A 26,005-nucleotide genomic window follows, 5' to 3' on the forward strand; every position below is an offset into this window, starting at 1 on the left:
CCCTAAAACCTACAGACCCAATAAAGCTAAGTAACAAGGACAGCACAAGGGGAGGATGCTTAAATCTCACCAGAAAGGAAAATAAAGTAGATGTCTGAAGATGGAGAAAGGGAACTGGGTAAAAGAGGGGGTAAGGAGGCGAACAGGGGTGGGGATCAGGTGTGGGGAAGGGGGGAGGGCTAGGAAAGAACTGAAATTGGTGTGTGTCAGGGGGTATCTCTGAGATGGGGAGGCTCCTAGGAGTCTATGGCAGGGACCCTATCTGAGACTCCTAGCAGCAAGGGGTATGGAGCCAGCAGTGGTCACTATTTGTAGCCAGGTGGGACTTCCAGTGGAGACAGGGGACACCAATCCACACACAAAGTCTTTGTCTTTGACCAAGCCAGTGTCTGGCCCAACTTGAGTTGCATGCCATGTGAGAGACGTCACCACTAACGCTACTAATAATACTCTGCATTACTTGCAGACAGGAGGCTACCATAACTTTCATCTGAGTGGCTTCACCCAGCACAGATGCAAAGGCCCACAGCCAAACATTAGGCGGAGCTCCAGGAATCTTATGGAATGGGGGAGGAACGATTGAAAGAGCCAGAGAGGTTAAGCACACCACAAGAAAACCTACTAAATCAACTAATCTGGACCTATAGGAGCTCACAGAGACTGAACAATCAACCAGAGAGTATCCATGGGACAAACCTAGGCCCCCACACATATGTAACAAATCTATAGGTTGGTCCTCCTGTGGGTCCTCTAACAGCAGGAGTATAGGCTGTCTCTGACTGTTGCCTGCCTTTGTACCCCCTTCCCTTAAATGGACTGCCTTGTCTAGCCTCAATGCAAGATGTGCCCAGTCCTATTTTGCTATGCCAAGGTGGGTTGAGACCCATAGGAAGTCTCCCCTTCTGAGAAGAAAGCGAGCGGGGCACAAAGGGGCTATCAGAGAGAGGGGCTGGGAGAGGAGGGAGGGGAACTTCCTACCAGGATGTAAAGTGAAAAATTGATTATTTAAAAAATTAGGAAGCTAGGACAGCTAAGGCTACACAGGGAAACCCTGTGTCCAAAAAAAAAAAAAAAAAAAAAAAAAAAAAGGCAGAACTATATCAGCACCAAAGGCAAACAGGGTATTTCTTACAAAATCTGGCCTAGATCTCATGTAGTAGAATAACTCAAAATCAGAAATGGCCAGCCAGATTCTTACTCTAATAGGTGTGACTAACTTATTTTAATCAGATTAGAACAGAATAGTCATATGTTCTTTCTGCAAAACTCTTAAGAATTTAAATTCTGAGTTGTATTTTGTTACTGCTGAAACAATGAAAAGAACAGTATTTCTTGCCATATGTTTGGTGGGCTAATAAGAAAGCAATTATGGAGTCCCTAGCTTACAAGTTTGGCTATCCTTACTCACCTAGAATAAAAGTGCCGTGTTACTGAAATTCTGAGTTAAGGTGGTTCTGAACAAAGATAATAAACAACCTTTATGCATGGATGGAAAAACATCATAGTTGCCTTAACTCTGTTTCCTTCACATCTGTTCCTATTTGCTGAGATCCCTTATTAAGAGAGGCAAGGTCTTAGGAAAAATCAAGATTTCCCTACTGCAGTAGCAATAAGTTATTTGACTTGATTTGAATCAATAAAATTATTCTAGTAGAAAAATATCATTTCTCTGTATTTTAGTACCTTCTAAAAAGTAAATAATGTAGGGCCTCATAGTTGTAAGTAACACATGGCAATCCATGATGCTAAACAGGGAGCTCATTGCTTAGTATGTCCCACTGTACCTAGCCTATTTCTGTTTGCAACACAGGGGGTGGGGCGGGTGGGTGGTGAGTGGTGGTGGTGGTGTAGGTAGGGAGTGGGAGGATGGGGAGGGAGAGAGGGAAAAAGAGTCAAAGAGAGACATAAAGAGAGACAGGGACAGAGAGAGACACAGACACCCACAGACTGTGTCATGGTCTATGCAATTGTTAATTCTGTACCTGGAGAGAACTATGACCCATCACAGATCTTATATTTCATAAATGTTTGTGCCTTCCCCCCACCTACCTAAGGCAATCTAGAATTTTATCTGAGTAGCTTTAGTAAGGAGCAGATGACCAAAGGTTGGGCGGAAGGGAAAGGCAGATCAAATCTTCTGGGCAGAGAAAGGAAGGATAGAAGATCAGAGGCAAGGCCACAGGAAGAGCAGAAGTATTGTATCAGGGCTGAGCAGAGGTAAGGAGCTAGCCACAGGGCAGGTCCTGGGCTAGAAGAACCGAGATAAGTTAGATGAGCTAGCTGAGGGCCACCCAGCTGTAGGCCTAGTGTTTTAAACACTAGGAAGTCTCTGTGCTTTGTGTAATCCACTGGTGGGTCCTCAAGGTCTCATCACAGTGTTCCTGCTCTAGTCATTCTTTTTTCCTGGGATTCCAACGGCTCTGCTAGCTACACTTGTAGACTTAGAGGTTACACGTCCTGAAGAATACCAGAAAAGCCAACAAGGTCTAATTGCTAACAAACAGAAGAACATTTGGTTTTAGATATTTGTATTTGTTATACATAATATATATTCTGTGTATGAGAAACAAATGCAGTGTAATATACATGAAACAAATCCAGTCAAGTTCTATTCACTTAGAATAAAGGAAAAATGAATTCATGATAAAAAGCTGGGAATTCTAAAAGTTTGGGGGTTTGTTTTTTGTTTGTTTTGTTTTGTTTTGTGCAAAATTTCTTGAAGCAAACACAGAGAATGAAAAATTATAATGAGGATTTCATGGATAAGTAAATACTAAGTAAAGTTGCCTTAGGAAAAAAGAAAGATTTAGATGTTTCCTCTTTAACTTAGGTCACCTTCACATATGTAACGTATGTGCAGCTTGGTCTTCATGTGGGTCCCCCAACAACTAGAGCACGGCTATCTCTGACTCTGATGCCTCCCTTTGGATCCCATTCCCCTAACTGGGCTGCCTTGTCTGGCCTCAGTGGGAGAGGATAATGAGCCACGGCGACCTCCACTACTCTGAAGAGCAGGAGAGGGAAGAATGGGTGGAGGGTGTGTGAGGGGGAGGGACTGGGAATAAAGAGGGGACTGAAAGCAGGATATAAAGTGAATACATAATTTTTAAAGGAAAAAATATTAGAAAAAACTGTATTTGGGTGCTTAGAAAATTCATTGGAAGGCAATGAGTAGGAATGGGAAGGGAACAGGAGGGAACAAGGGTTGAACACAATCAAATACATTATACATTCCTATGAAAAAATCATAATGAATATCATTATATACTAAATATATTGAAAGACTTATTTGAAGGCTAAGCTTAGTGGCAAACAACTAGAAAGACAGCCTTTGCTCTGTAACTTTATTCTTTCTACTTGATTTTATGGCTAAAAAAAAATTACATTATAATACTATGTATGATCCTGGTCCCCCCCTAAATATAGATGTTGTCTATAATTACATAATAAAACATGGCTATCATGTATTATGATATAAAGTTAGTAAGAATTAAATATACTAAAGAGGAAGAAGGGGGAAGGATTTTCTTCAGATTTTAAAAGGAAAATCCAGCAGATTCTGACATTGCTAGTACTCAAGGAAAGACTTTATGTATTGAAAACCATATAGGCTATCCTTGCCCTAAAATCTTAAACTATTCACAGTAATAGAGCAAATTGAGAATGGAGGAAAACATTAGTTTTCACTGTATGGCATTTTGAAGTTACTTATTTTTCCTTTATTAACTATTTCTATTAAGCATGTAAGAACCATTTCTTCTAATTTTTATCAACTATAAATTGGATTTTGGGGGAAGAAAGCGAGAAAGATAATTCTAGGACTTTTAATGTATTACTCCGGTGACACAATCAGGCATTCATTTAGCACAGTGAGCTGCCTCTGGATCGTATCACTGTCCCCTGCCATCAAACTGACAGCACTTCTTACTGCCCACAGCTGTCCATCTGCACCTGCCACAGAATGGAAGTTCATCTTTGCCAGATGTAAGATGTTCACATCTGAAACAGCACAGTAGCATTTTATTCTTATAGTTATTATTTTGAGTAATTTTTGAAAACTTATAAACATACTATGAGAATGAAAGGCCATAAAGACTCCAGTTTTGGTGCTGGTTCCGCGTGTGACCACCCACAGCCATGGCCGGGTAGGGGCTGCTTTCTGCTGTCTAGGTGCCCTGTCTGGAGCTGGGGCCTTGGATTTGGCCTCTTACAGGGCACACAGCGCCCAGTTTCCAGATGCCTATGGGAAGGAGCTTTGACAAAGCCAACAAACACCACTTTTTGCACAGCCTGCCCTGTAAGGGGTACTCCACTGCAGAAGGCCCCTCAGTGCAGGGTTAGTGCTAGCTTCTGGACCCACCTTATTCTGCACCAGCTTTTACTTCCAGGCCCCGAGTGGCGACACTAGCATCCAGACCGTGGGGCCTGTTGGAGGGAGCCTGCTAATCTTGGGCTGGCTGGCCTTGGCTTTTTGAGGGCTCTTGTTTAAGTGCCCAGTCCTGGCCTTTCTGGGTAACTGAGCGCAGATGGGGAGGGGGAGATATTAAACCAGAAAGGAAATTAAAAGACAAAAGGCACATTAAAAAAAAAAAGACTAGTTTTGAAATTTTCTTCTGAGAAATGTAATTTCAACAGTGATATACTCACACATCTTAGTCTCCTCTGCTCTCTAGTCAGTAACATGAATAACAGGGATGGTAGTGGGTAGTAATAGATTTTTCTATAGGTTTCCTTAAAAGTTTGTAACTTGTACAGCAATGTTCAAAGGCTCCTGTGATTATTCAGTAGAAAGTCTGTTCCTATTTCATTGTTTTCTGACTTTTACCCTGTACTTTTCCATGTGGAATAAGGCTACCTCTTTCCTGCTGCCAGGCTGTCATGTTGTTTCCGATTGCACCCCTTCACCAAGGTAAAACCCCAAGCTGCTGTGACACACACAGCCCAGTGTAGTTTTGAAGCTTGTCTGACTGACCTCACCAAGCAGGAATACTTTTCTAGTGTATGCCAGGAACAAGTGCTGGCTTCTTCACCCATTACATGTTCCCTTACACAGCACCATGGAAACTCTCTCCAGGCTCTGGGTAATCTTATATAAATATTAGGCCTCAAAATCATTATCCAGTTTTTTTTGAAGATTCATTTATTTTTATTATATATACAGTGTTCTGCCTGCATGTACACCTGCATGCCATATCAGATCACATTATAGATGGTTGTGAGCCACCATGTGGTTGCTGGAAATTAAACTCGGGACCTTTGGAAGAGCAGGTGGCGCTCTTAACCATTGAGCCATCTCTCCAGCCCCCATTATCCAGTTTAAAAACAAACAAACAAAAAACAAATTGCAATTATTTCAGACATAAGTTGTTATTTGTAAAAAGAAGGTTAAATTTCATATATGGATTTTATAACATCTATGTAGATACTTACTGAGTGCCTACTGTCATGCTAGATATTTAGGATACAATAAAGAATTGTATGACTCAACTCATAATCAATGTCCCATTACATTCTAAATGTGCTAATGATCCAAAAATGTTTTTCAAAGAGATAATTAAATAAAGTTAGTTTATACTTTATGTCTTCAAAGTCTCTATTGTGTGTTCTATTTATTTTATGGCATGGCCGACTTTCAGCATAGCTGACTAACAGAACTACAGAATGACTAATCAGAACTACAACTGTTAACTGGGCCATTGAATAGAAACTTTCTTTTGCCTTTTGACAGTTAGAATTATATCTATATATGTTCATCTTAACAAAAACAACATTACTGTTTTTAATTTATCAGTTACCACTGATTTGTAATATATTTCATAGCTCATATAGGCATATTTAGATATACACATTTAAATACAATTATATGTAGATTTTATTTAACAAGTTAATGCACACTTATTTTAAACTAAGTCACAATTTTATAGTTACTTTTTTTCTACCCAGACATTTAATTACATGTAGGAAAGAATGAACAAGCCAACTTTTGATAACTGAAAAAAAGAAAAGATGCTATACCCAGAATCTACATATCTTATTGTTGTAATGATTATCTTGGAATTAGAATTTAAATGCAGTATTTTCTATAACGTTTCATAAGACATCTCTAAGCTTAATAGATATACTTTATTAAAACCAAAGCTCCTGAATTATATCCTATCTGTAAGGAGTCCATACTCATTAGGACAGTGCCTAAAAAGTATTTCTAAAAGCACACTGGCTGATTATGAGATATTGAGAATGAAAATGATGAAATAGTAGTACATGTGTATGGTAGCTGAGAAGGTACTGTTTAGCTGTGGATAAATCTATGTATAATATTTTGTATTGAATAGAAACTTATGAACTAAGAATCTTGTTCAGTATCAGAGCTGGCTTTACATCAGCAAAAGTACTTTGTTGTATGAAACCTCACCAAACACAGGACATGGGGAACAAGCCATGTGGTGCAATGCTCTGCCAGGAGGCCTGCTTCACCACATCCAAAATGCCTTGCAGTTGTCAGAACTTGCCAGGGGAATTTTGTTTACTTTGTGAAATGCCCAGTAGGTTCCAAGGTCACTTAGGAATACTGTCACAGTGTTGCTTTAGATGATACAGTTTTTATTTACGTGCATACACCAAAGGGAACTGGTGATCCTAATATCTTATTTCTATGCTTAATCCACAAGATGTCTTACACTGTGAAATCTCCAATTAAAAAGAAAAAATCATTAGAAACAAAAACCGAAGACTAAGCTGGGCGTGGTGGTACACGCCTTTAATCCCAGTACTCGGGAGGCAGAGGCAGGCCAATCACTGTGAGTTCGAGGCCAGCCTGGTCTACAAAGCAAGTCTAGGACAGCCAAAGCTACACAGAGAAACTCTGTCTCGAAAAAACAAACAAACAAACAACAACAACAAAAAAAAAAAACTCGCAAGACTATTACCATTTTTTGCACTCTCTAAATATGAACTCAAGTTATATGATTAAGCATTATGTATGCTGTCATACTATCTGCTATGTACAAAAGTCTTGCAAAACATAAAAGTGAAATAAAAACCTTAAGGCTATAGAAACTTACCTATTTATGTTTATTAAGTACCAAAATATTTTAAAAATATAAAAGACAAGAACCTTCAGGTTTAGAAGTGGTATATGAACCAAAGCAGAGGAGTAGGGCAGACTCTGAAAACATATTAAGCAGATGCCTAAAAGAGTGACAGACAGAGTATAAATATAATAGAGTCAAAAGAGGTGACAGGTAACAAAAGGCAGAAGTGGCAGACACAAATGGTGACCAAAAAAAAGCAGAGAAAAGCAAACACAAATGTGTTAAAAAATTAAAGTTAGAAAGCAGAACAGAGATGAGACTGCTTTATGTAATATGTAAAATATTTATTCATATTTAGTAAAAAAGAAATGTAAGCATATCTGTGTCAATGGTAGGAGGAAACTATCTTTAGTCTCCAGTCTTTTACTTTTTACTGATGTCAATGAAAGATAAGCAGCTGCAGGAGTACTTAGTATTTCAACACTGACATCTCTTTCCCAACAAGGCAGCAGACATAACATAACTGTCCTGGGTGTAGGAAAGTTGCCATCCATGAACAGGTGTTTGGGTCTGATGGGCTCAATGACTCAGTGCCACAGCTGTGCAGTTTACTGGCCGCTAAACCAACCTCTTCCTAAACCTCCCTGCACAAAGCATGGCAGCAGTTCTGCCTCATGTTGGTTCATGGTGCTGTGATTAATATTTTCTCTGTATAAGGGTGAGATGCCTCCTCTTACCCACCAATGCCACTTGTGGCTGTTGGCATACTTACAGCTGAAGAAGAAAAAGGGGAAAAAAGGCATCTTTAGAAGAAAAGGGAGAGAAATACAGGAATGTGGACAAAGTAGGAGGGGACTGGGAAGGACAAAAGGTCTAGGAGTAGTGAGGAGAGGAGTGACTAACAAAGCCTCAGGGTTAGGCACTGGGTTGCTCCAATTACGTACTTTACTTCACAACTTGACTATGCTTTAAAAACACATTTATCCAAAGAATTCAGAAACAGAGTAGATGATCCCTCTCCTCACTTGTCCTTCCTAAACTGCATTGCAATTCATACCTGTGTATTTCCACTTACTCCCTTACACTCTTGGATGTTTTCCTGGCAGAACAAGTGCTTCAAACCCATCATGATCATCACCATCGTCAACACACACACACACACACACACACACACACACACACACACACACACACACACCTATACTACTTTTCAAACTTGTGGAAACACTATTCTTTTTCACCATCATTAGAGCTTAGCTATCCTAACATACTACTTTCTTGGGAGCCCTTTTAAATAGAAAATGCTTACTTTCCTTAGTGTTCTGATTTGAGCATCAGCATTACTTTCTTTGGCCCCTAACACAAATAAATTTGCATCCTTACAATCCTCAAGAAACTCAGTTCTTTGCTATCATTTACTAAACACCATCTTTCATTTGTTAAACACTTGGGTACCTAATTTACAATCGTTATATACCTCAGATCTAGACATATGCTGTGTATATAGACAGTCAAGTCTTACCTCTTTGAGCATTATTTCCTTTACCTTACTTATACTATCCCAGTCCAGATAAAGACACACATACCCTTAACAGTTTGTTTGCTTAAGAGCCCAACCTGTAATTATTTGAATTCAATGAAATTTATACTTTTTATAAACTAATACTCTATCTTTTCTTACATTTCTTTTCTGTATCTTTAGTATACCCTGTAGGCATGAGGTCATTGTGTAATTCAAATGCTGATTTCTGTACCACCTTACCTGGTTGTGATTCTTGTTCTGAGAATCTCCCATCTCACATTGTGTAAACACTGCTCCCTAATTGTCCCTGATATGTCAATAAAGAGCTTATAGTCAGTCACTGAGTAGGGAAATGAATAGGGCTGGACTTCCTGCTTGCCAGGAGAAGAGGAGTTAGAACAGAAAGTAGGGGATTCAGCCATGGGAAAGGTCCAAGAGACACGAAGAGAGAGGAGAGAACTCAGCAGGGAAAGCCACAAAGTGTAATTATTTCTGGGATGTACGCTGGGAGGAAACCAGATAAACTTAGAGGGTTAAGAATAAAATTAATATGGCTCAGGATTGTACTGTGAAGCTTGTTAAAATAATATAGTAGAGCCTCAGTTATTTGTGTGATAGCTGAGTTAAGAGGAAAACTAAGAAACAAACACTGTTTTGTAAAAATAACTGTAACATTAACCTATTATTTTTGTGAGTGTGTACATACACATATGCATGCCACAGTGGACATGTGTTCAGAGGACAACGTGGGGGCATCTGTTCTCTCCTTCCACCATGTGTGGAGTCTCAGGACAGAACTGAGGTTGTCAGGCCTTTGGCAGCGAGTGCCTTTACCTGCTGAGCTGTCTCATCATTGACTTCTGTCTATCCTTTTATTGGAGCTTAAATATACTTAAGAATCTTTTATCTTAAATACAACTAAACAACCGAGAACTGACTTCCTATACTTCTCTCTGGCTTTACCAACACTTAAGTCATTTCCACTCTTCATTTCCTGTACACGCCTTGATTTCCTACAGTTTTTTGTTTGTGTTTTCCTTCACATTCACTGCACTGAAGGAGCCCCTTCTGGTCATCTCCTGTAGCCACATGAATTCATATCATACAAGTTAGTTTACATCACTCTTCTCAACATCACTGGACATACCCAGGAGCTTGCTGAAGAACTGTACAGGTGGCATCTGGTGACAGTGTGCTCTCCTAAACTGCCGTGTCTTTAGTCCCTTCTCAGTCTCCCTTTCCAGCCCCTTTTGTCAACATAAAAGTTATGGACATAGAGCTTGACCTAAAGCTAACCTCTCCATTTCTTCCTTAGGTTGTCTTATTCAACTTTTAAGACCGTTTATACTACCAACTGTATCTCATACCTCTAGCTCCATATTAAAAGCAAACAAGTAAAGGCTATTTAAATGTACTTCCTTTCAAACTTCTCTTCTGTACCAGCAATGATAACCACTTGGTTTTTCACATCAGAACCTAGGAGTCCCCACATACTGTACCTGCCATACTCTGGTGTACTATGTCACTAAAATATACCCACCTCTTTTCATCTTCACTACCGCCAACCTAACGTGTCTAGACAACTGCTGTGGCTTCCTACACTCATTTACACTTGTTCTACTTTTACTCTTTTCTGTCCCTGCTGATTTTCTAGACTGTAGCGAGGAAGATCTTGAAAACATTTAAAGCCTGAGCACCTGACCCACCTGCCCTTCCCTTTTATTTTCAGTTTTGCCTACTGATGTGCAGCCAGTCAGTTCTGTATGAGGCATTTCTGTCCTGGCCTTCTCACATACTGTGAGGTTTTTGTTTGTTTGTTTGTTTTTGTTTCTTGTCTGGGATATCCTCTCCACAAGATCAGTTCTATCTTCTTCCTATGTTGGCCAATTCACTCATCATTTTAGATCCTGTCTGCTTAATAGTCATTCCCTCAGAAAAACTAGGGTTGGCTTTTACTTTGCAGTATATATATATGTAAAAATCATTGTTTCATGTCTGTACTTTTTGCTGTAACTCAAATTCCTTCTCTATACTCCCACCACCAACCCATAAAATCCATGAGAACACCAACCACACCTTGACTATGTATTGCATCTGGAAGTCCTAGAACAGTGCCTGGAACACATGGTGTGTCTAGTAAGTACATGTAGAAAGAATGCATGGAAATTCTTTCCAACTCTGGGAACTGAACACACCAGAGAGCAATGAGATTGACACTTTAAAGTTTACTCAAATATCAAAGAGGGAAAAGCAACTACCAACCCTTTAATTGAACTGTAGGTTTCTTAGAAGGGAGAACTCTGTAACAAACACGTAACTCTGTCAGTAACTTCACTTTGCCCTCAATTCTACTCAGAAAACACAGTCCTAAAAAAATAAGAGTGTTGAGAACCCGGAAGAAGGAAGTAATTAGGAAGAGCTCATTTCTTGCTTAAGCATCAGTGTTACCATTATCTACTCTGTCCAGCCGGCCCCAATGCCTATTACATTTAATAAATGGACACACTTGGGCACACAAATGGGCAGAAAGTCCAGTGGAGCCTATTTATCCCTTGAATTAGTAATTTTTGATTCTGAATAAAACACAAGAAAGTTAGGAAGATAGACTTAAGTTTAGATGTATTCTGAAATGTCAGTCCAGATTATTTAAAAGAATCCTGTGTCATCCAATCAACCAATGCCAGGAACCATCTACTTTCTCTTAGTTTGGACTAAGAAAAAAAAAGCTCAAAACAACAACAAAAACCTTAAACAACTATATATTTGGGGTAAAAAAAAAAAACAACAACAACAACAAAACATGTTTTTGCATGCTAAAGAGTAGACCCAGGGTCTTGAGCATGCTAGGAAGGTATTCTAGCACTGAGGTAGACTCCCAGCATGAAACGGACTGTAGTGAAGACAGTGAGGTGCAGCTCTTTAGCTCTCAGAGGGTATGAATGACACTAACCGTGTTAGTGCTGAGTTCTCTCTCATGAGGAAGAAGTGATAAAGCTGAAGCCTTCAGGCAGTGTATACAGTGAACAGTAGTTTCTACACTCACTGTGCCAACTTTATCTTTAATGTTTTATTGGTCAGATACTGATGGCTGTGTCCTTATTTTGACTGTGTGTTCTTGACCTCCTACTATACCTTCACAGGGATGTCATCCTCTTGGTTCGCTTTCTCTGAGGTGAAGACATAGGAGACCTCTTTGTGTGATGTGGTCTGGCGGCAGATGGCACACTTGATGGAGCTTCGATGAGAGCCCACACTGTACTGTTCAATTATAATAGAAGTGCATTCGTTACAGAAGCAGTGTCCGCAGGTCAGCACTGCCCACTGAAAAGAAAGCATACATGACAAGCCTTGGTGAGAATAGGTCAATGAGACCTTCCTATCCATAAAGACATGGACAGAGGCAGATGACCTATGACTGCAATTCCTAAGTATTTCATGGCAGATATGCTTCCAAATTATTTTTAGTCTAGGAGAAATACATTTTCATAATTTTCAGCTTCATGTACCTTACTCATCATCATTTTATAAAAAGCTAGTGTTCTCATTTCAGATTAGAAAAAACATTACAGATTACTCCTTTAGCACTCTAACAGCAGATACTGAAGTGAGAACATTAATTAGGAGATAATATACTCATAGCTACTCAATTTTTTAAACATATTTACAGTTTCAGTTGCTAATACATTTATACAGAAAATAACACGAATTAATATTTCAGATTTGTTTTGAATGACACAAAGTATTTTTTTGGGCCCTTTATCTTAGTTTGCTGCTCTGTGGCAATGGGGTCAGCTGTGGTGGTTTTCCAGGATTTGTAATAAAAGGGCCAGAAGAACTCTGAAAGTGGTCCAGGGATCTCTTTGGAAAACAATTCAGACTAGGAGCAGAACAAACTAGGGTAGACAGTGTGGCTGTAAAATAGTCCCTGAAAAAGAAGCTCATTTTGTTTCATCTGGGTTCAGTGCTCACTAGTTTCATCTGTGCTCTCAAGGGCTTAAATTAGAATCCTCAGACCTGTCTCACACAAGTCTGCCTTTCCCAGCAGCACTACTAAGTACCCTGTGGACCTCGGGTGATACTGGAAATGTAGGATACTATATGGTATACATGATTTTGGTGACTCACAGGAATTCAACTCATAGGTACAGAGCAAGAAGGTCCACAACAGGAAAAATTACTAAGTCACATGAACAGTAGAAATAACAGGACATTCACTAAACTCGCTCTGAGAACACATGGCAGTTTCTCTAACAGTATCAGCAGGGATGTAGAACACAGACGCTCTCCAGCATGGAGCTTTGCAAAAACAGTTCATCACTATCTTTGTAATCCAATTTGATTTAAAAAAAAAAAAAAACCTTGGTATTATTAGAATTGGATAAAATAATGTATATGAAGAAAACTTCAAAACTCTTGTAAGACAAAATAAACTTTCAGAGATAACTGCATGAGTCTCACTAAAGCAAAGATTTAAAAAGACACTCTTTTGACTTAACCCGACTCCACCTTTCTGCTTCTTTGGGGGCTAAAGCTTGAATCCAAGCTGTGATCTGACTCTTTACTTTTGTTAAGTGCTACCTCACTGTGCCTCTGTACTACCATTTTCACTAAATTTGTGTTATGTGATACTGTTTGATTATCATATACGTTAATGTGGCAAAATTAAGTTACTTAGAAACAATGTCTTGTCTAAAAATATGTTTACAACCATGCAACCTTAATGTAAAAGATAAAGTTGTTTTAGGGTTTAGCTTTTGGTTAGGAAAAAGATGGTTCAAGTATCTGTAACCTTAAGCATGTCACCAAAGCGCTGGCCCTATCTCTAAGAAGAACAATACTTACTCTGTCACAGTTAGGAGAAAGTGCATGTGTCAGTGCTCATGCATGAGACACAGAAGACTGAGTAGATGGAGAAGCCTTACACATTGTGAGGTGTTTTATGAACTCGTGATGCTCATTATAATTTTACCTGTTTTCCCAGCTGTCGGGCACAGATTGGACAAGGCTCTGGATTAATACCTCCTGATGTTTTATCTTGAGACTATAGGAAAAAAGAAAAATGCCAAAACATGTTAGCTCTGTTTTTATATTTAGGACTTGATGCATGCTTTGAAATTTATTTATACAGGTATATGCTGTTAATTTCAATCTGAATTGTCTAACTAGTGAGATGACTTAATATTTTATATATTATCTAATACTATTATTTCTGAGATTTATTCAGGACACAACTAAAAAAAGGAAACCATTTTTACCATAGCTTACATATGTTATTATATTTGTGATTATAATAGAAAGCAACATTAAAGCCAAAATACAAATAGCTAAATTTCTGAAAATGATTCTTAGACTATAATTTTATTGTAAAGAAATATGAATTAATAACTGGCATGGTGACACACGACTGTAACTTAGCACTTCTCAGAGAGACGCAAGTGACTCGGGAGTTCAAGATCATTCTGAGGAGCTCTGACTACATCAGCCCCTCTATTTCTGTATCTTGCTGGGGGGAAATTGCTTAAAAACACTGTAGAGCTCTGAGATAACAAGCTTTTTAATATCACAGTACAAGTATGTACTTATCATGCATGTGCAGACAAGGACAGGTAGGGAAGAGGCTGCCACTTAGCACAATTTTATATTCATAATGTTGCTTCTCAGCATCTCTGGCTGAATCTCACTAAGCAAGTAACTGGAAAGCAGATCTCTAATTGATTTGAGACCTCTGAGTGTTGAAATTCTATCAAACTGAAATAGATTTTCAAGTACCTCCTTAAATTTCTTATACAATTTTAAGCTGTTTAAGAAAGTATGATGGACAGGCTTTACAACTAAGGACAACATAATAGCAAGCTGAACAAAAGATCACTAAAAATTTTCTTTCTAATTCTACTCACCAAATATTCAAACATTAAAAAAAAATCCCTTTAACTTCTAAGTAGTAATAAAAAAACAAAACTCTGAATTGTACTTAAACTTAGTAACCTGTAAAGATCCAAAATTTAAAAGAGGTGAGGAAATTATTTCATCTTAATATTGATCTGTTTCAGATCACATAAGACAAATCATACAACACAGTGGCTTAAAATAATCATGCATTTTTCATAATTCTGCAGGTCACCAGGGTACTTTTTGGATGGGCTGGACTAACTGGGGTAGGATGCTCCTGGGGCACAAAGGTCATGATCATGGCAGCTGGTGGGGAAACAGTCAGGGAGGGGTAGCAGCTGAGGGCCTGTACTATAGACAACACTAGTCTCAACTCATCGCACATAAGCAAAATGCCCGTGCTACTCATTACAGGACTGATATTTTAAGTAGAAAATATCCATGGTTCTTGAAATACAGTAGGGGAAAACAACAATTTTAAAAACTATACCTTCTCCAAATTCGTTAGGTAAAGAAGCTGTCCAAGTTTTTTCTGAAGCTGTGATGTAGCAACAGCTTTATCATTTATCAGTTTTATACGATTCTGTTCTACCTAGAAACAAACAAACCAACAAGCCCTTTATTCTCTCTCAAAAAGATGGTCCCATTAAACATGCTCAATTATTCTGAATAATGCAAATTCATGTCCTGTCCTATAAAAAATTTAGACATTAAAACTCCATTTTACAAGCTTAATAATGAAAACATTTCTTTTTTTCTTTTTTTTTTTTTAAATAGAAGACAGAATCCATTAAGTTCCTTTAAAAAAAAAGGATCACGATATATAGGAAACTGGATAAAAATCTATCTAAATCCTATTTCTGTGCCACTTCTCTGTAATATATACACTAGATGAAGACATGATACAGTGCTTGGTGGGAGTGGATTTATGAAATCCAGAAGACTATCCCTGACCTTTCTTCTTCTGCAATATATCAGACAAAACATAAAATTAAGTGAGAAGGAATTCATTATTATTTATGGTTGCAGTGCTATACATTTATCCTAAAACACACATTTGAAGAACACCACAGCCAATTCATATTTAGGACGGCATATAACATAAAAAGTATCTTAAACTTTTTCTAAATCACAGTCTAAATGCTTTACAAAAAGAAGTCAGTTTAAAGTATTAAACAGCCATAAAAAATAAAAATAAATCATACAGGAAATATCTACTATTAGAAAGTGGGAAAAAAAACTTGCAAAATCTAAGTTTTTAGTTACTTTTGAGGAACATTATTTTTCAAATTCTGGTAAAAATTGAGGGTATAAAACCCTTTTAAAAGTGGCCAAGAATGTCTATTGGATTTGATGCATAGAAATATACAAGAACAGATGAACGTGCAAACAAAATGGACCCAAACAGTCCTAAGCATGTATCACATGTGAATGAAACTACTCATTTTGACCTACAAAACCAGTTTCATAAGGCTACACTTATGGCAGTAGCCATTTCTAGAAGATACCACTGCTTTGATTTTACGTCTTTCATGCATCTTGGATTTTTTGGTGGCCTTTCTTGTGATTTATTCTCAACTACCTCATGTGGTTCAATTATGTGATGGACCGGTGGGTTTGGCTTTGGCTCCTTGGGGTGGCGTACTCTTAGTCGCTCTGTAGCCATTGCAAGCTCATCAACAGCAGACACACGATCTCTCAGAGTCATCCAGTATTCATGAAGTAACTGAAGGGGAAAGATATAGACAGTGGCAAGACACAGAATTAAAAGTGTACACAATTACAAAAATGTACTTTGAGCAAAAGGCTTCAAGGAGGTCTAATGTTTTTATTAAGGATTCAAGGAAAAGCACCTCCTTGGGCTCAGTTAGGATGAGGATGTCTGAGGAAATAACCCTGAGGAAAATGCTATTATAGTGCTTAATCAAATATCTAAAGATTTCATGCAAGACAAAGATCTGCATAAAGCGATGGAAGATTTATGTGATCACCACTTTGTTTTTGTCTTAAAATATTTTAATATTATATTCACATTTTCAAAATATTTTGTAAATTAAATATCTGAAATAACTGAACATACAGCATCCAATTCAAGACAAATTCCTTAGAGAGCTTTAATAGTATCATTCTTCCTCCTTCAGAGTCAAACAGGCAATTACTATTAATCCCACTTTTCACTGGAAAAATACTATAGGTACTTATACAACTCTTCCAAAATTTGTAGAAATGTTATCAATCACTATATTTTGATAACCTTTCTTCACTAATATATTTTGAAGTGGATACTAGTTGATGGATGTAGCAGTAGCTCATTCATTTTTCATTTATTGTGCAAAAGTATAAAGGAAAAATGCTCAAAGATGGAGAGAGGCACGATAAGCACTCTCCTAGACACAGAGCACACGGCAGGAGCAGGCTAAGACAATACCAGAGGAATGCAGGGCATGCACGGCACACTGCCTTCTTCACCATACACTGCAATCAATTGTAGGCATGTGCTTTACATCTGTAGTAACAGATATGATGAAGAAATAATTTCAAAGAATTTCAACTTTATAAAAGTGCCACTCCTCACTTTATCAAATGTATGAACTGGAGTTTTGGACAATATATCTTCTCTTCAACACAATTTTTTTTTGTTTTGCTTTAAAAAATTACAAAATATAACATATGGAAATGTGACATTATAGTTTAAAAGCACTTTGTCTCCTCTTACCCATCTCACATGCAAAGATCAAAGGACAAGTTTAATATGCAAAAATGATTTAATAATAAAACATCCTTGAAGTACATCTCATATATGTGATCACTGAAGTATAAACTAAATGCCAACTTATGCTGTACCCATTGCAACAGTGATTTCCAACTTGAAAAGTATTTACTATGCTTCTCAATATTCAAAGCTGATAGGGATATTTGATTGTTAATCCCCATGCAAAACCAAAAAATAGCCATTAAAATACAGCTTACAATGAAACACACAAGCAAATGTTTATGCATACTGACTGCAAGAGTCAGTTTAGTAAGAATTTTTGTTTAGTAATTTAATAAAGAGAATTTTCCAAATATTATTATCCTTTATTATAATAACTGCATTTTAGGCAAAGAAATCATGACATACTGTCTCCAAAGCAGATATTAAGTTAATGTAAAAAGGTTTTTAATTCCAGAAGTCTAAAAATAGTGTACCTTATATTCCTTCTTCCATGCCTCGAAAAGATCCATTGATACACTTCCTTCATCTACATATTCAACATCGAACCTATGTGATCTCGCGAATGACAGGATTGCTTTCATAGATCGCTCTGTCTCACTTGTCGCCCACAGGCCCCTGGTAGTGGTGGGGGCTCTGTCATCCACAAGCCCCTCCTCATCTTCTATCATTTCTTCAAAGATTGCAGTCTGGCCTTTGACTCTGAAAATAGATCAGAACCAAGCAGCTCTAGCTGCTGCCAGTGAGGAGCGAGCATCCCAAGTGGGAGATGCCAGAAGAACAAACAGAAAAGCAAGCTCAGGAACACTATGGCAATTTTCACAACAATAGAAATGCCTGTAAGTCTTTGAATAAAATAACACAAATTCTGAAAATTGTCTTGTGCTTCATTTTTTTTGTTTTGTTTCAGAATTTTGAGGCAGGGTCTCATGCAGCTCAGACTAGCCTCACATTCACTGCAAAGCAGAGGCTGGCCTTGAACTCCTGATTGTTCTTCCTCCAACTTCCAAAAGTTAAGATTGCAGATGTGTGTTTTTGTGTAGTATTTCATGAGCACAGGATAACAAAAAAACAAAACAAAACAAAAACCAACACAACCAACAAACCAAACAAAAACCCTTTTAAACTTCATTCTATAAATCAAATTCTGAGAATTTTGAGCTACCACCATATGCAGGCATTTAAAAATAAAGATCAAGTGGCAACAAAGCAAAAGCCATAATCAAAACACAGCCTAGGCTATGGCCCTAAGTACACCAATCCTAACACAAGGATTATATCTCTGCTGAAGAAAAGAACAAGTGCTACTGTTTTTTAATTGGGTACTTACTATATACTACCACTCTGCTAGATAGTTACATATGTTTTCTTACTTAATACTTAATTACAGGTTAAGCTGTCGCCTTCACTTTGTGCAGGTCAGAGAGGTGGTAATTTGCTCTTGCCAGTGGGTAGAGATTTGAGTTCAAATCCATCACACTACCCAGTCTGGGGTCTTACTACTACTCGCAATTGCCCCTCAATTACAGTAGTTAGAGACCGCCCCTAATGAGCATTTAGGGGCAATGTCTATGGAGAAAAATGGGCACGTTAAATACCAAACGGTTATTAAATTATTTAATATGAGAAAATATAACAAAAGTCATAACAGAAAATACAGTCACATAATCAGACATTCAATCCTTTGAATTGTTTCCCTTCTTCGTGGGTAATGATCAGAGAACTTACGTGTTAGAAAATAGCTTTGACTCATACTCAGTGAACAATTCATCAGCTTTACAAAAGACACAGCTGAAAGAGATTACAGAGAAAAATTCACAGATATGACCAGCAATAAGATAATTTCTAAAACAAACAAAAAACAAAAACCACTTAGCATTTGTATTTTATTTTTTAACAAACAGAGCACTTAAGAAAAACATGACATAGTTTTCAAGCACATGATCCTTGATTTGCTTTATTTCTTAAAATGCATCTCTACATCTGTCTGAAATAAGAGAAAATGGTTCAATTTATGAAAAACTATTTCTTGTCTCAGATCAAACGTGTCTTCCTGGAAGATGTGTGCCCTGCATGACTTGCCCAGTCACCCACCAGCTGAGAGGGAGTCGAACTGGCCGCAGGTGGCAGACTGTCGCAGACTCAATCACATCACGGGTTGGAGGTCTCTCCAGCTTCTTCACAGCCTCCCTCACTAGCTTCTGGCATTTAAGGAGCTCTTCCATTTGTGTTGTGAGTAAGAACTGAAGGCCTCTGCAGTCACGGAACCTATTCTCATCAGCAGCATAACACAGCACAAAGAAAGTAACATCAATTTCTTCAGAAAATGTGTCAATCTGGTATTAAATAAACTGTCAAACTTCCCACAGCTTACTGAAACTTCCCTTCATATGTACTCAGTGGCACCTACCAATACTCAGGGCTGAAAATGCATTGCCTGATACAAAGATGCCAAAGAGTTTAGTGACTCTGTCTTTGGGAACTACAAAAGAGAACACAGTATCTTTCAAGAATCAGGACTGGCACATGCTGTCCTCCTAAGGCTAGATGACTACAGACTGTCTCTGCTGGCATTCTTTTTCTATTTGGAGAGAGGAAACTACAGAGTAAAACAAAATTGTGAAGAAAAATGGACAAGAGTCATATTTCTTGTTATAAAAATGTAATTAAGCCAGGGACAGTGGTACAAGCCTAAAGTCCGAGCACAGGGAGGCAGAGGCAGGTGGATCTGCTAGTTGAAGGAAAGTCTGGAGTTCAGGACAAGGCTACTTAGAACTTGTTTCAAAGCAACAAGAGCAAGTATGAAACAACAGCAACAGAGAACAGACCCCAAGGGCTCTAAAAGAACGTTTAAAATGGCAAACATAAAGACCTCTGTTTCAGACTTAGTATCTAGTATTTTTGTTGGAAATACTTATTAATATAAAGTATACCATAGGTGTTCCTAAGTACGTGCTGGGACACTGAACAGCGCCTACTGATCCTGCATGACCTGAGCACTGGTACTCATGCAGCGATCCTGTTCTGTAGTATTTTCTTACTTCTCTGACATAGAGAGCTTGTCCGTTTGTTGCTTGTAGTTACTGCTTATTTCATTTCGCACCCGCTGAACAAGTTCCTCATCAACAGAAAATTCCATTGCTCTATGGATTACATTCAGCCACCAAGGAGAATTAGAATGAATCTAGAAAAAAGCCGAAACTAACCAATTAGTACATATATTTAGCATTCACTGAGAAAGGAGGTATGAAAAATATCAAAATCAAATATTTATTCTCAAAGGATTACAGCAGATAAAATTGTGTTTACTGTTTTTATATATCCATATTACACAGAAAGACAAACATACTGTGTATACATACTGAGCAAAAACCTCTTTTGTATTTATAACAAGAGAGCTATTACTTGCAATATTCCAGACAAATGAGATTTTATGCAAAATTTGTGTTCCAAAGCTGTATTAAAAAGTATCTTACCAGCTGGGTGTGGCGGTGCACGCCTTTAATCTCAGCACTCAGGAGGCAGAGGCAGGCAGATCGCTGTGAGTTCAAGGCCAGCCTGGTCTACAAAGGTTGTCTAGGACAGCCAAGGCTACACAGAGAAACCCTGTCCCAAGAAATAAGAAACAAAACAACAACAAAAAGTTTTTTTTTTAAAACAAAGTAAAAACTTGGTACTCTCTAAGTGTAGCAGGCAACATACTAAAAAGGAGGTAAATCTACTCAATGAATATTGAACTACATTCCTTAAATAAATAACAAGATTATGACTAGACATTAAGTAATTAATGAATTCAGAAGCAGAACATGTGGAACAACTGATAAAAACTGATTTAAAAATTTAGAAGTTAAAAAATGTATTTGGGTTGTCTCCTTCTAGACTTCTCTCTGGTGTCCTAAAAAGAAATTCAAAAAGGGCAAGTATTTAGTCTGCAAGAATAATACCTGTGATCCTAAATGTGGAACATACATTGCTAAAAAAACAAAAAACAAAAAACAAAACTACACAAGTCTTTATACTTTCTCCAAAGGACAAACTGTTAGATTTACACGACATAAATAGCAAGCCACCATAATTTAAATAAAACAGAACCTCAACAAAGCATACTCGTCTACATATCATCCACTCTAGGAGCAGACATCATTACCTGTAAATATACTTATTGCGGTGGTTGCAGTAAGAACGGCCTGCACAAGCTATTATGTTTGAATTCTTGACTCCCAGTTGGTAGCATATTTGGCAAGCATTAAGAGAGGTGTGAAGAGCCAGGCGTGGTGGTGCATGCCTTTGATCCCAGCGCTCGGGAGGCAGAGGCAGGCAGATCACTGAGTTCGAGGCCAGCCTGGTCTACAAAGCAAATCCAGGACAGCCAAGGCTATACAGAGAGACTGTGTCTCAAAAAATAAAAAAAAAAGAGAGAGAGAGGTGTGGCTTGGAGTAAGTGTGTCGGGGGCAGGGGGCACGCTTTGAGGTTTCAGAAGATTCCCTCCATTTCCAGTACTCTGTTTCTTTCTTTCTGCCTCATGCATATAGATCAAGACGTGAGCTCTCAGCTGTTTCGGCCTCCATGCCTTTGCTCTACCATCATGGGCTCCAACCTCTGAAACCGTAAGTGCAATTAAACAAGTCCATTTTTTTGGTAAGTTGCCTTGGTCATGGTGTTTTGCCAAAGCAAGAGAAAAGTAACTTAAGACATCTCTGATATAGGCACTCAACTAGGTGCTAAGAATTCAAAGGAGAAAAAAATGTTTGAACAAAATACAAAGTAGATCCAAAGTGGTATCTGGGGACAAGTACCTTCCTTTGCAGTTCCCGTATGGACTGCTGCACAGGCTGCAAAGCTTGCTGGGCTTCAGCCACTTCTGTGTTACACTTGCTCATATAATGTTCCCGAAGCTGCTTGGCCTATGTTGAAATGCAAAGTGAATATAAATGTTTGTGTAAAGGCTTAAACATAATTTAGTATGATGTTTCAGTAACAATGTAGTCAGTCACTCCATACATTCAAATTCCTTGATTTAAACATTAAATTGCATATTATAAAGAAATAAAATAGTCGCCAGGCATGGTAGCACATGCCTGTAATCCCAGAACTCAGAGAGGCAGAGGCAGGATCTCTTTGAGTTCAAGGCTAGCCTGGTCTACAGAGTGTGTCCATGACAGGCAAGGCTACACAGAGAAACTCTGTCTCAAAAAACAAAAACAAAAACAAAAAGCAAAACAAAATAGTCATACTAGAAATCTCTAAGATAAACAATGAAAAGAGAAAAACTGAATGCCTATCTCAAAATTTTAAAAATCATAAAGATTTACTCATTATAGGATAAAAAAGGACATTAATATTTCACAAGCAAGGCAAGAGACACCTTACAGAATTACTTGTTTGCTTTAGTTGTTAAAGTTCCTTTAAGAACTGCTATAGTTTAAAAATAACCCTGAATTACACTGGAACCAAGGTGTCAGAACTGAACTTATACCTGCAAAATGTATATGTAGAAGTCCTAACCCTCAGTGTGACTGCACCTGCAGATGGGCAATGCCCTGGTGGAGTTCTTATGAGAAGGAAACAGCAGGGAAGTACAGGTATGGGTGAAAGGCCACTTAAGAAGACATCAGAATCTAAAGCAAAGAGAGGAGCTGGAGGAGAAATTAAACTCCTACGTTTGACAAAATACACCTTCACTCTGGACTTTTTAAAACTGTAAGAAATGTTTAATCTTTAAGCCTCTCAGCCTAGTATTGTTATGATTTTTCTAGTGGACTAATATTACCAGGAATGAAAAACAAAAAACCTTGTGTTATTTTTCCACCTTTCTAAAAGAATAGTGAACAGATAATCCATAAGAAAATATGGTATGCACATAAGGGAGACAGCTAAATGCTTATAGTGCATGCTTCACAAGCAGACAGAGCAGAGCTCAGAGCCCCAGGTGGGCATGGCAGCTGCCATTGATTTCAGCCTGAGTGTGAAAAGGAGATCTCCTATGCAAGTAGGCTAGCACAACTAGCTCTTCAGTGAACTCTAGCCTTGACTGACAGACTGTCTCGAAGAATAAGAAAGAGAGGCTTTTCAAGGGCGATTCCTGACATCAATCTTGGGCCTCCATATTCATGCACACACATATACCCACAAATGAGAACATGCATATACACATGCACACCACACACATATAGAGTTGACAAAAAGCCTAAAGCAATAAAAACATACACACACCACACAATGGTATACTCTTCACCTTTCAAAAAAAAAACCCCGTTATTTGTAACAACATAGATAAACATAAATACATTATACTAAGTAAAAGAATTGAGGCATTAAACAATAAATGCTGCAAAATCTCATTTAGATGTGGGATTTAAAAGGCAAACCTCATACAAATACAGAGAGAATGGCAGTCGCTCGAGTATGCAGAGATGGGGGATACTGGTCAAAGGCTTATACAACAATGACTATAGTTACGCTATGCTGAGAGTAGATTATAAGTATTTTTACTATAAAACTTAAGTGCATGAGTTAAAAGGAATAGGTTATTGATGCTGAGTTAGCCACTCCACTCTTCTCCACATTATCTGTATACGTCAAAACATCATTTTGTATAGTATAAATGTATGCCATTTTGTCAATACAAATTATTCATTTTAACAAATACAAAGGACTAAATGTACTTTAAAATCCCATTTTCTATATTGTTGATTGCAATAAAAACTCTACTTTGAGGTTCAATGCATTTCAATCAACCTACTCAATTTTCATCTTCTTCTTCCTCTATGATCTTTAAAAACGCACCAAAATCCGCAAGAATTAGCATAGCAAGCAATTAGGAATTTCTAGTAAAATAAGTTATAGTATCATTCTTTTCAATAAGAGAAACCTCTTGAAGAGAATGCCCTTGAAATTTCAGTTCATTTACCCTCTTACGTAAAACACAGAAAGAAAATGACTATATCTGAACTACACTCTACAGTCCTATCATGATATCAAAACCTTCAAGTCATGTAACATATCTGCAAGTAAATCACCAGACAAATAATATGGAGTCCAACTTTCTCTGCCACTCCAAATTACCACAGCAAAGTTTGGAACATCAGAGTAACAGGAAAATGTAGCAGGCTACGTTTATTTAATTATGCACTAGAAATATTAGCTAGATGGAGTTTAAAGTCTGAAATTTTAATTTTTATAAATAGAGTGAAAATAACAACTACCTCTTCTTCGAGTCTGCCATCTCTCAAGGTGGGCGGTATCCCTGGGTGCTTGGCTACCAACAGCTCCATTAAGTTATGTGTGGCATGAAGTCTCTACAAACACAGAAGATGAATTATGATGCAATGCTGTGGACACCACACAATTTACTGAATGGCACATAGAGCATGGATCTGAAGTTTATATTGACAAGTACTTTTCCTCTGAAAACATTTGAGTAATATCTTTTTCTAAGGGAAAGTGAACAGCAAATGTCTTCAATCATAATGACATCAGTTTTCTTCAATTAAAAACACACATTTTCTGTACTCAGCAAACTACAGAGTATACAGGTATACTTTCTCTACTGTATATGCAATAGTCTACACAGGGAATTGCAGAAAACTCAAGACTACACAGTAATGCAGAAAGCCTGATTATGCTAACTTGATTCTTTTTCTAGAAAATGAGTCTGAATGAGTCTACCAATATTATAACAAAAACATCTGAATACACTGAGCATGAAGAATGAAAAGGGGGAACTTGGACTTGAAGAGATTAGAGGACAAAGAAAATATTGTATTCCATATTATGCATCATCGCCTTCATGCCTTGATATTCAGTCAACAACTGGTTAGAGGTTAGAACTGAAATGAAATCACAGTAGTTTAACTCTTAAATTCATGTTTTGCCTGGGAGGATAGCTAAGGTCAAAAGAGTTCTGGTCAAGTATGATTTGGTACCAGTGCTTTGAAACCTTCAGGGTTCACTCTATCTGAGCATACATTACTAGCTATAGAAAAAGTCTCTATGGAGTCTACATTACCTTCAATGTCTTAGGTCATGTTTCAACATAGCTTCTTAAATCACACAGTGAGTAGTACTAACAGATTTAATAGCAAAAAACAGAGATAAGTGTTTCATCTTCTGTGTGTGTACTTGTAGAAGATGACCTATTAGTTTTGTACATGTACTTGGAAGGAAAGATACATGTAGCATTTTATCTCAGAAAAACATGTGCTTCAGTTCCCATGAGGTACACACATGTGTTTTAGGTCCATGTCCTGCCTTGTTATTCAGTTGAGCCCTGCCCTTATAATCTTTTCCAACTGTCCACTGTATCATATGAATATGTAAGTTCTAAAGTCTGACAAATTCAACTTACCTAGGTATCAAGCCCAGGCTTGCCAAGATTAATAAACATGTCTTTACTTCTCACTTAGCAAAAATCTTATCTATGATTTGCTGTGAAAAAGCAGTTACTGTTATAATTCAAACATACAACTCCTAAAAGACCTCTAAAAGTCTATCTTAGAAGACCAACAAGGTAGGCAGGGCGTGGTGGTGCACGCCTTTAATCCCAGCACTCAGGAGGCAGAGGCAGACGGATCGCTGTGAGTTCGAGGCCAGCCTGGTCTACAAAGTGAGTCCAGGACAGTCAAGGCTACACAGAGAAACCCTGTCTCAAAAAACAAAAACAAAAACAAAAACAAAAAAAGAAGACCAACAAGGTCACCTTAATTTAGTTCATTTTCTTTTTGTTTTGATGAAAACTAAAAATTATAATATTAGCCTATTTCTGAATTACAAATAACTAAAACTATCTTCCAGTGCAGGCTATATAGGCCTATAGAGAGAGAACTATGGTGATTTTCAAATTTTAAGAT

General features: G+C 37.8%; 2 protein-coding genes and 1 pseudogene across 5 annotated transcripts in view; 1 reads left to right on the forward strand and 2 right to left on the reverse strand.

Moving 5' to 3' along the window:
- Window positions 1–11,706, reverse strand: part of FBXO30 (F-box protein 30) — a 92,813-nt gene extending 81,107 nt beyond the window's left edge. Inside the window, exon 1 of the mRNA XM_084777510.1 lies at window positions 11,686–11,706. The gene's annotated coding sequence lies outside the window, so the exon portion shown is untranslated. The remainder of the gene's footprint in view (window positions 1–11,685) is intronic.
- Window positions 1–26,005, reverse strand: part of SHPRH (SNF2 histone linker PHD RING helicase) — a 75,602-nt gene that overhangs the window by 17,866 nt on the left and 31,731 nt on the right. For all 3 annotated transcript variants that reach the window (XM_084777491.1, XM_084777492.1, XM_084777493.1), the window contains 10 exons: window positions 24,362–24,454; window positions 21,953–22,060; window positions 20,197–20,339; window positions 19,250–19,423; window positions 18,884–18,946; window positions 17,632–17,857; window positions 16,025–16,168; window positions 14,933–15,034; window positions 13,523–13,594; window positions 11,686–11,874 (listed from right to left, as the gene is read on the reverse strand). In XM_084777491.1, the coding sequence (XP_084633617.1) occupies window positions 11,686–11,874; window positions 13,523–13,594; window positions 14,933–15,034; window positions 16,025–16,168; window positions 17,632–17,857; window positions 18,884–18,946; window positions 19,250–19,423; window positions 20,197–20,339; window positions 21,953–22,060; window positions 24,362–24,454 (1,314 nt within the window). The remainder of the gene's footprint in view (window positions 1–11,685; window positions 11,875–13,522; window positions 13,595–14,932; window positions 15,035–16,024; window positions 16,169–17,631; window positions 17,858–18,883; window positions 18,947–19,249; window positions 19,424–20,196; window positions 20,340–21,952; window positions 22,061–24,361; window positions 24,455–26,005) is intronic.
- Window positions 101–11,667, forward strand: LOC311593304 (transmembrane protein 256-like; annotated as a pseudogene). The gene is made up of 2 exons: window positions 101–130; window positions 4,086–11,667. The product of its transcript is annotated as a transmembrane protein 256-like (transcript).

This window comes from Acomys minous (genome assembly GCF_964271855.1).
Source record: "Acomys minous genome assembly, chromosome: 3".
Lineage (NCBI taxonomy): Eukaryota > Metazoa > Chordata > Mammalia > Rodentia > Muridae > Acomys > Acomys minous.